General features: G+C 45.0%; 1 protein-coding gene and 2 long non-coding RNA genes across 3 annotated transcripts; 1 reads left to right on the plus strand and 2 right to left on the minus strand.

Annotated features, from left to right (window-relative positions):
* Positions 1 to 5,331: 5,331 nt before the first annotated feature.
* LOC138657845 (uncharacterized) lies at positions 5,332 to 6,121 on the plus strand. The gene is made up of 3 exons (XR_011317218.1): positions 5,332 to 5,641; positions 5,747 to 5,897; positions 5,978 to 6,121. It is a non-coding gene; the product is annotated as an uncharacterized lncRNA (long non-coding RNA).
* A 946-nt stretch (positions 6,122 to 7,067) lies between these two features.
* Positions 7,068 to 8,628, minus strand: LOC138657846 (uncharacterized). Its single transcript, XM_069745477.1, has 2 exons — positions 8,533 to 8,628; positions 7,068 to 8,061 (listed from the first exon to the last, which is right to left on the minus strand). Exons 1-2 carry the CDS (start codon positions 8,577 to 8,579, stop codon positions 7,140 to 7,142), a joined length of 969 nt encoding a protein of 322 aa, XP_069601578.1. The 5' UTR covers positions 8,580 to 8,628; the 3' UTR covers positions 7,068 to 7,139.
* An 18-nt stretch (positions 8,629 to 8,646) lies between these two features.
* Positions 8,647 to 9,915, minus strand: LOC138657847 (uncharacterized). Its single transcript, XR_011317219.1, has 3 exons — positions 9,663 to 9,915; positions 9,096 to 9,205; positions 8,647 to 8,679 (listed from the first exon to the last, which is right to left on the minus strand). It is a non-coding gene; the product is annotated as an uncharacterized lncRNA (long non-coding RNA).
* Positions 9,916 to 11,105: the final 1,190 nt, after the last annotated feature.

Raw genomic sequence — 11,105 nt, forward strand, 5'->3', positions numbered from 1 at the left:
GGAAAGTTTAGTTAGTAACAAAAAGATTGTGGATGTAGGATAGCTTTTTGCAGACATAGCGAGCGTTTCATAGAGCTCCTGTTAGTGGGACTGGGGAAGTGGGTGCTGGGCGAATGGGAATAAGGTTAGAGAGGTTATGGAAATTTGCAATGGAGCATGTATGGGAGGTAGAACTGACTGTGGGGATGTGGTGAGGAGGACCAGGATTTGGAGAGATATCACCAGCAGTGAGAAGGAGCAGAGAAAGTGTTAGCAGGTGGGAGCAGGAGAGGGCATGATGTGTCTTTCTGTGCTTGGAGAGCGAGAATTGTATGTTAAGGAACAGTTCTGAGGAGGAGGTGAGATGGATGGGAAGGATTGAAGAGGAGATGAGCAGTTCTTTACTAGGAGTAGGGATTAGGGGAGTTTGCAGAAAGTTAAGAATTATAGGGGTGAAAGTGAAAACAAACAGAAACATTGTTTACAGTGACTGTGTCCAGTTACCTTCAGTTCACTTCTGGTTCAATGCTGGTTTAATTCTAAAATTAATCTTCACACTTCTAGGACACACTTATAGGAATCACACAGCAGACTAAAGTCATTGCAGACTTGTGCTATGCAATATATCTACAACTAAGTGCATTCAGGTGTGAAGCAGAGAGGAGTGGTCTCTGCTCATCTTGGTCAAAGAATTAAGGGTGGACCAGATGCATACAATCAAGCCTGAGTAAACAAGGTCATAAATAACGCAGGGTAAGCTGGGGTTAGCTGAAAGGCATACCATGTGAATGCTGGGAGCAGAGGAAAGTCTGTGTGGAAAGTTGGGTGATGTACTATGTGCACTTCATAGACAGACAAGGCAGGAGAGCAGGATGGAGAGCTGGGTGCATGAACATACCATGTGAATGCTGGGAGCAGAGGAAAGTCTGTGTGGAAAGTTGTCTATGAAGTGCACATAGTACATCACCCAGACAAGGCAGGAGAGCAGGCTGGAGAACTGGGTGCATGAACATACCATGTGAATGCTGGGAGTAGAGAAAAGTCTGTGTGGAAAGTTGGGTGATGTACTATGTGCACTTCATAGACAGATAAGGCAGGAGAGCAGGCTGGAGAGCTGGGTGCATGGACATACCTGCGGGAAGAATAGACATGCTGGTTAGAGTGCGATGGTGGCAGATAGAAGGGCACAGTCTGTATGCATCTTTCTGGTTTTAATTCTAAAATTAATCTTCACACTTCTAGGACACACTTATAGGAATCACACAGCAGACACTTAAATATTTAAATATTATCTTTCTTGCTATTATCTATTTAGATATCTATACATTATGTACAGTACAAAACAAAAAGGTTGGACACACCTTCTCATTTAAAGATTTTTCTGTATTTTCATGACTATTAAAATTGTACATTCACACTGAAGGCATCAAAACTATGAATTAACACATGTGGAATTATATACTTAAAAAATTGTGAAACAACTGAAATTATGTCTTATATTCTTGGTTCTTCAAAGTAGCCACCTTTTGCTTTGATGACTGCCTTGCACTCTCTTGGCATTCTCTTGATGAGCTTCAAGAGGTAGTCACCGGGAATGGTATTCCAACAATCTTGAAGGAGTTCCCAGAGATGCTTAGCACTTGTTGACACTTTTGCCTTCACTCTGCGGTCCAGCTCACCCCAAACCATCTCAATTGGGTTCAGGTCTGGTGAGCACCCCATCACTCTCCTTCTTGGTCAAATAGCCCTTACACAGCCTGGAGGTGAGTTTGGGGTCATTGCCCTGTTGAAAAATAAATGATGGTCCAACTAAACGCAAACCGGATGGAATCGCATGCTGCTGCAAGATGCTGTAGTAGCCATGCTGGTTCAGTATGCCTTCAATTTTGAATAAATCCCCAACAGTGTCACCAGCAAAGCACCCTCACACCATCACACCTCCTCGTCCATGCTTGACAGTGGGAACAAGGCATGTAGAGTCCATCTGTTCACCTTTTCTGCATCGCACAAAGACACAGTGGTTGGAACCAAAAATCTCAAATTTGGACTAATCAGACCATAGCACAGATTTCCACTAGTCTAGTGTCCATGCCTTGTGTTCTTTAGACAAAAAACAAGTCTCTTCTGCTTGTTGCCTGTCCTTAGCAGCGGTTTCCTAGCAACTATTTTACCATGAAGGCTTGCTGCACAAAGTCTCCTCTTAACAGTTGTTGTAGAGATGTGTCTGCTGCTAGAACTCTGTGTGGCATTGACCTGGTCTCTAATCTGAGCTGCTGTTAACCTGCGATTTCTGAAGCTAGTGACTCAGATAAACTTATCCTCAGACGCAGAGCTGACTCTTGGTCTTCCTTTCCTGGGGCGGTCCTCATGTGAGCCAGTTTCTTTGCAGCGCTTTATGGTTTTTGCCACTGCACTTGGGGACAATTTCAAAGTTTTCCCAATTTTTCGGACTGACTGACCTTCATTTCTTAAATTACTTAGCTGCTTTTTTCTTGCCATAATACAATTTCTAACAGTCTATTCAGTAGGACTATCAGCTGCGTATCCACCAGACTTCTGCCAACACAACTGATGGTCCCAACCCCATTAATAAGGCAAGAAATCCCACTTATTAAACCTGACAGGGCACACCTGTGAAGTGAAAACCATTCCCGGTGACTACCTCTTGAAGCCCATCAAGAGAATGCTAAGGCCATGTTCACACAGTGCGTTTTTTACTGCGGAACCGCAGCGGTTTTGCCGCTGCGGTTCCGCAGCTGTTTTCCATGCAGGGTACATTACAATGTAACCCTATGGAAAACAGGAACCGCTGTGCACATGATCCTGAATTTCCCTTAAAAAGCCGCGCAGAATAGCTGCGGGAAAAAAGAAGGAGCATGTCACTTCTTTTTCCTAAACTGCAGCGGTTCTGCACCCATAGACCTCCATTGTGAGGTCAAAACCGCAGTAAAACCCGCAGATCAAAAATATATCTGCGGGTTTTACTGCGGTTTGATGTGCAGAACCGCTGCAGCAGGAAGTGCGGGGAAGCGGGAGGAAGTCCGTGGGCGGAAGTGCGTGGGCGGAGTGTCGTTCCCGAAGAGACTGTCATCATGGAGGCATACCGTCGTATGGGGATCGATGTCGGGCGTCTGATTGATCTGGTATGTCTGTGTGTCCGTCCCCATGCGACGATATGCCTCCATTGTGCTAAGTCGCCGTATGGGACTACTACTCCCATCCGGTATTAGGATGGGAGAGTTGTCCCTGTGTCCGGCGACTTAGCACAATAGTAAAGTTTACACCAAACACAAACACACAATACACAAACATGACACACAGTACAGTACATACAACACATAACAGAGTATATACTCACCAACACCACACTTGTAGGCGAAGCCCTCGATCCTCCATGAAAAAATCCAAAAATAATAAACCAAATTCATACTCCCTGTCCGCAGAATCCATAACCGAGTGTCCCACGCCGATCTCCTGCTCTCCGGTGATACACTGCCAGGAGCGAAGCTCCTAGCAGTGTATCGCGTACTGTCCCGGAGCTCAATGGCGCCGGCTTCTCGGTTAACGGCAGTACAGCTGCGTTGAACTTTCCCACGCAGCACTGCCGTTAAGCGAGAGTGCCGGGGTCAATGACCGCCGGTAAACTCGCTCGCGCATGCGCAGTGACACACCGACAGGAACTATGGCTCCTGTCAGTGTGTTGCTGCAGCCGTGGAGAGCAGACACATATCTGGATGTGTCTGTTCTCCATGGAAGATCTTCGTGGGACCCTCGATGGATTTCTGCGGACAGGGCCAGGGAGTATGAATTTGTTTTTTTGTTTTGCCTTTTTTTCAGGTCGAGGGTCTTCAGGACGGATTAAGCGTAAAATAAAAAATGGTCAAAAAGTGTGTGTCTTTATTTCATTAAAATATTTTTTTCTAGTCTTTGTGTTTTTTTTAACCCTTTCATTGGCTTAATAATGGATAGGCGTCTCATTGATGCCTCTCCATTATTAACCGGGCTTAATGCCACCTTACAATAGCAAGGTGGCATTAACCCCTCATTACCCCATATCCCACCGCTACACGGGAGTGGGAAGAGAGGGGCTAAGTGCCGGAATTGGCGCATCTTTTTGATGCGCCTTTTCCGGGGCGGCTGCGGGCTTATATTTGTAGCCAGGGGGGGGCAAATATCCATGGCCCCTTTCCTAGGCTATGAATATAAGCCCACGGCTGTCTGCGTAGCCTTTCTGGCCTAAAAATATAGGGGGACCCCAACACTTTTTTTTTTTCGGGGCCCCCTATATTTCAGTGCCAGAAAGGCTACACAGACAGCTGTGGGCTTATATTCATGGCCTGGGAACAGCCAGGGGTATTTTAACCCCTTCCCGGGCCTCAAATATTGGCCCACGGCTGTCTGCCTAGCCTTTCTGGCCTAAAAATATAGGGGGACCCCAACACTTTTTTTTTTTCGGGGCCCCCTATATTTTAGTGCCAGAAAGGCTACGTAGACAGCTGTGGGTTAATATTCATAGCCTGGGAACAGCCATGGGTATTTTAACCCCTTCCCGGGCCTCAAATATTTGCCCACGGCTGTCTGCCTAGCCTTTCTGGACTAAAAATATAGGGGGACCCCAACACTTTTTTTTTTTCGGGGCCCCCTATATTTTAGTACCAGAAAGGCTACGCAGACAGCTGTGGGTTAATATTCATAGCCTGGGAACAGCCATGGGTATTTTAACCCCTTCCCGGGCCTCAAATATTGGCCCACGGCTGTCTGCCTAGCCTTTCTGGACTAAAAATATAGGGGGACCCTATGTATTTTTTTTAGGGGGTCCACATATATTATAGTAACCCTTAATAGGATTAATAATGGATAGGCGTCTTATTGACGCCTCTCCATTATTAACCGTGCTTAATGCCACCTTACAATAGCAACCCTATCATTAACCCTAGGATCTCTTTAGAGTTAGGGTTAGGGTTAGGATCCCTTTAGGGGTAGGGTTAGGGGTAGGGTTAGGATCACTTTAGGGTTAGGGGTAGGGTTAGGATCCCTTTAGGGGTAGGGGTAGGGTTAGGGGTAGGATCCCTTTAGGGGTAGGGTTAGGGTTAGGATCCCTTTAGGGTTAGGGTTAGGATCCATTTAGGGGTAGGGTTAGGGTTAGGGTTAGGATCCCTTTAGGGGTAGGGGTAGGGTTAGGGTTAGGATCCCTTTAGGGGTAGGGTTAGGATCACTTTCCGGTTATGATCCCTTTAGGGGTAGGGTGCTTAGGGTTATGAGCCCTAACCCTACCCTAACTATTTCAGTTTATAGTGGGTTTTTTACTTAATGTTTTTGATTGGCACACGCACCGCTCAGGATTGACGGCGCCAGAGCTAGTAGTAAAACAACTGCACACGAACGTTTTTATTGGTGTTTGTGTTTTCAGTTTGTGCTTGTGTTCATTTATTAGGGGTTACTTTGATATATTTCAAGCATTTGTGTAACATTACTTGGTCGTGCTATAGATTATGAGATGACACTATTGTATTTATTGTAGGTTCGTGATTATCCGGCCTTGTGGGACCCATCCGATGAGTCCTATAAGGACAAGTACTTCAGGGAGCTAGCCTGGACAAAAATAGTGCGCGACCTGATCCCGGATTGGGACAAATATCCTGGGCTACACAGCAGAAAATCGGTAATTTTAATTAAATTTATTTAGTAAACCTTGAGTATATTAAAAATATAATTTGTTTAGATCTCTAAAAAATTGTTGTAGTTTTTTGTAACCTTTTTTTGGTAGATAAAGATGTGAGGCAACGTTGGCGCTCCATCAGAGACCGTTTTACTAAATTCCTCAATGAATGCTCAAAGAGTGGCTCTTCGCCAAGCAAAACTAAATTCCCCTTTAGTGAAGAGCTGCAGTTTCTTGTGACCAGCAGGACATTGAGAAAGTAAGTTAAAATCCACTCCATAAGATTATTTATATATAATATGTTGTGCGAAAAATTAATGTTTTTTTTTTCCCCAACAGGACGGAAGGAAACATGTCGGTAGCTGATTTGGAGGACAGCGACACAGAGGATGGAGCAGGCAGTTCCTCTGGAGTGGGAGGGACCATCTCTCCCTCCACTCCCACAGCTTCTGCTGAATCAGCATCCACTTCAGCAGCTGCTGCATCAACATCTACTTCAGCAGCTGCTGAAGCATCTGATTCCGTAGAAGCTGTGAGAGTGGAGAAGAGAGCTGTCTATCCGGTGGCAGCAGAGAAAAAAAAAAAAAAACAAGAAGAACCAAGATGACCAAACTGTCCAAATTGCTTGTGACACATTAGATTTATTAAAAAAAACAAGTACCGATGACCATTGCGACTCCTTTGCACAAACTGTCGCCAGAAAAACACGCTCCCTGCCACCGGATAGACAATCTCTTTTCATGTCTATGGTCCAGATGTCCCCCACTGCTCTGGAGGACCCTGCTCCGATTTCTCCCTACAATGAGGTTCTGATGGGGGTGTTGGGACTTTTCAGGCCCCGACACAGAACACCTGAAACAGCTACAAGACCCCAGTATTTGGCCCACAGCCAAGGAAGTTCTGGAGACAGAGGCAGTTCGCAGCATCTGGGGGGAGCACCGTATCAATCTGAGGGAACAAATTTCCTCTATTCTCCCGAATATACATTTCTTAATTGAACGTGGGCAAAAGTTTTCAGTTGCACTAAGTTGTGCTTTTGTTTGCAGCTCCAGTTGCCTTTTGGATTTGAAAGGGGCTGTTTATTTTTTTTTTTTTCAAATTGAAAAATCTTTTGTAAAAATTACCAAGAATTTGTGTTCTTTAAAATAAATTTTATTTCACACAAAATATTCTCTTTTTTAGACAATGGGGACAAGGCCGCTGTCCTGGGTTTATGGGCTATCGATTAGTGGTTTATGGGTTGATGTGTTAACAATTGTATACCTCATACTGCTGTTAATTTCTGAAAACACCAACCATTTTTTTGACATAAAAAAAAACAAACCAAATTAAACCAAAATAGATTTTTTATTTATATTACAACCAATTTTTTTAAACTTTTTTTGGTAACATGAAAAAAATTTTTTTTTTTTTTAAATTTTGGGTTGGTTGCTGTCGTTTATCATTCTTCGGGATGTTTTCAAAACTGTTAGCAGCGATGTCGGCAACTTTTTTGGGGGGGTCAGTGTAGATGCATCCTTCTCTGCTGGTCAGGCTGCTCAACACCAGCACAGGAGTATTGCCAGTACACGGCACCTTCTGGACTCATGAAGTAGTCAGTGAAGGATTCTCTCACACGCACACCAGAGTTGGACAGCCTGCCCAGACCCCCGTTGACCACTGGATTAAATACTGGCTGCTGGTACTCCACATCTATGTCAGTGTTGTACTCACGAGCATAGTTGTGGAGTACACAGCAAGCCTTTATCACAGCATCAACGGTGTCTGTGTCCAACTGAATGGCAGTGTGAAAGATCCTCCACTGACAAGTCATGATCCCAAAGGTGCATTCCACATATCTGCGTGCACGACTCAGCCGATAATTAAAAATCCTCCATCGGGCATCCAGTCCCCTTCGTGGGTATGGGCGCAGCAGGGTTGTCGTTAAGGGAAACGCCTCATCCGATACCATCACAAAGGGCACTGGATGTGTGGAACCCGGCAAAGGTCTTGGGGCTGGGAGCGTGCCGCCATCTCGAAGAATTTGCATCCCAATCTGTGACGTTCGCAACACCCGAGAATCCCCAGTACTACCATAGGCACCAACGTCAATGGCAACAAATTTGTAATGGGCATCAGCCACCGCCATCAGGACCACTGAAAAATACTTCTTATAATTAAAGAAGCGTGATCCTGATCGTGGTGGCTGCTGAACCCTTACATGTTTACCATCGACTGCACCTATGCAGTTTGGGAAATTGGCCACAGACTGAAAGCCTGCTGCAACCTGCAGCCAAGTCTCCTCGGTTGGGGAAGGCATCACCATGGGCTGCAACTTCTGCCAGATGACGGTACATGTACACCTCACAATGTTAGAGATGGTAGATTTAACAACTCTAAATTGGAGGTGCAGGGATGTATAGCTCTCTCCTGTGGCCAAAAATCTGGAAAGAAACAAAAAAGAAAATTAGAAATGTCACACAAAAAGGTAATTACAACATGTCACACGTTAAGGCCGCTATAATATGCGTCCAGCACCATTCAATAATGATGGTATTAAAACCCAGCACAACACAAAGGGTGTTAAAAACATTAATAAAAGGCCTGATGGGACTTGTGCACACACGCATGCGAGATATGACCGAGTGTTGCATGGTAATCCCCGGACCTGCTGCATGCACTCCGTTGTGGAGCGTGCGGCTCCATGTATTGGTATGTGGGTGCACACTCCGCTCCAGAGTGCAGGCAGCAGGGCCGGTGATTACCATGCAACACTCGCCCGTATCTCACGTGTGTGTGTGTATGTGTGCCCCCTGTCCAACAGGAGGACTGGGTGGGTTTAATCACACATACTGGACACAGAGACGTGTAAAATAGAGACCTAACGACATTCCCCCCCAAAAATTGTTACTTACCGCAAGGTGATGAGCAGCCTTTCCTCTGCAGAGATGGACTTCCTCATCACTGTGTCTTGCAGTGTTAAATGGGGTGCCAGGATGGTGAGCAGTCTGTCAAATGCAATAATTGTTAACCGACAAAACGATATAAATTTTTCAGGATATCTGAAAATTGAAAAAGAAACACAAAAAAGGGTTACTTCACAAGTATTGCTAGCAAAAAAATGTAAATTTGGCTACGTTCAGATTAGCGTTTCCCGACGCTGCGTCGGGAAACGCAGCGGCAACGCACGCGTCATGCGCCCCTATGTTTAACATGGGGGACGCATGCGTTTTTCTTGTTGCGTTTTCCGACACGTGCGTCGTTTTTGACGCTAGCGTCGGAAGCAAGAAAATGCAACAAGTTGCATTTTTCTTGCGTCCGATTTTCGTCAAAAAACGACGCACGCGTCGCAAAACGCAGCGTTTTTGCGTGCGTTTGCACTTGTGTTTTTTCGTGCATCGTGCGTTGCGTCGCCGACGCAGCGGCACGCAACGCTAATCTGAACGTAGCCTTAGTCATTCAATATATTTCTACTTACCTCCTCAAATCATTGTACAGCACATAAAAGTGCCCCTTCTCAGTTCGGTCTGCTACAAGCGGGTGCACCCACATTTGTTTCTGCGCACGTCTTCTCTGCCGCCGCTGCCTCTAAAATAAAAAAATAAAAAAATATTTTGTAAACACAACAATTAGAAAAATATATCAAACATGTCTGGAAAACAATGCGGATTATGTAAGGGTCCACATTCAGGAAGGCCCACCCCCTTCTGGGACGCAATGATGCCAGATGTGTTCATTGTACAAATCCAGCATCATCGCACCCCACGCATAGGGCCCTGTTTTATTCCTTGCGGAGCCGCAATTTCATAACAAGGAACACGGACATGCTGTGATCATAAAAGACGCGCAGCATGTCCGGAGTCGCAGGGCTGACGGATGACACAAAGTGGACACGTGATTTCATGACATCACCTCCACTGTACTGTTACATGTGGACGCTGCATGTTTGGCGCTGCGGCCACACGCAGCGCCAAACATACAGCGTTTCCAGAACGTGGACATGTACCCATAACCCAATATATAAAACAAACAGACATCTGCTTACCTGACGTGCATGTCGATTCAGAATTAGAAGCATCAACCCCAGGATCGCAATCCGGTGTGGCGTGCGGAGCTGGATCCGTGGGCTGTCATCTGGCCGACGCTCAGCACGTCCACTCATTTTGATGTGTAAGTTCCAAAATGGAGGATGGAAGAAGAAAAGGGTTGGACAAGGAAATGACATCATTTTTTTTTTCCCCCCCACTGCAGTAAGCTTTATTTGTGTCAAACACAGACAATCTGCAGAGAAAACTGCATCAAAAAACGCACTAAAAACCGCATCAAAAACGCATCAAAAAACGCACCAAAAACGCACCAAAAATGCACCAAAAAACGCACCTGCGTTTTCTGCAAAGACCTGCGGTTTCAGTCCTGAAAAAAAAAGGATGGAAATCAGGAACGTGTGAACATACCCTAAGACATATTTTCAGCTGTTTCACACTTTTTTGTTAAGTATATAATTCCACATGTGTTAATTCATAGTTTTGGTGCCTTCCATGTGAATGTACAATTTTCATAGTCATGAAAATACAGAAAAATCTTTAAATGTGAAGGTGTGTCCAAACTTTTGGTCTTTACTGTACATAATGTATAGATATTTAAATAGATAATAGCAAGAAATATAATCTTAATAAAATAATATCTGGGAGATATATAATTTATGCCTTTGCATATGTAGCTAACTGTACATCTTTTAACCTAATAAATAAATGCATGAAAAAATGACGTGAAGTGACCCCCATTTTTTGAAACCAGCAACGGTAAAGCAGACAGCAGAGCTGGTTATTGGGCCCTTCCCAGAGTAAGTATAGCAGCATTAGCTGCCTCAAAAGTGGAGGATCACCTGAGATTCTCTAATTCTAGCACTTTGCCTTGGCTCTTCCCGATGCCCTGGTGCGTTGGCAATTGAGGTAATGGGGCTTGGGGTTGAAGTCAGCTGTTACGTGTTCAAAACAGGGCTAACATAAATGCATGGTGTTTGTAACACTCCTATTAATAATTCAATAATAATAATGAAACACATTAAAAAAATACTTTATTTAAATACATACTCTGACATTGAAGGCCTAATAACCAGGGACCAATCTAAGAGGATGTAACAATCCTGCTGGCATCATTGCATGGCTTCCCATTTCGCACCTGGCTTACACTTACTCACTGCTCCAGGCCATGCTGTGAGTTCTCTCTGCTGCCCGCTCCATGTTGTGTACCTCATGTCTCCTGTCTGCTCTTTGCATACTTCCTGGCTGTGTGCATAGGGTGTTATGGAGATGGTGTGTACCTTCCTAAGGTGTCCCCAGCCTATTGCCATGAAGCCTCAGGTACTTAAGACATCCCCACCCCTAGGGTGGGGCCTGAGCAACGCACTCTGTCAATCTATACTTTGTTGCTAAGTTGCCATGTTCTGTCCTGTCTCTGCCTTCTCTGGAGACTGCACACCCAGACC

The sequence above is a fragment of the Ranitomeya imitator genome, chromosome 1 (genome assembly GCF_032444005.1).
Source record: "Ranitomeya imitator isolate aRanImi1 chromosome 1, aRanImi1.pri, whole genome shotgun sequence".
Lineage (NCBI taxonomy): Eukaryota > Metazoa > Chordata > Amphibia > Anura > Dendrobatidae > Ranitomeya > Ranitomeya imitator.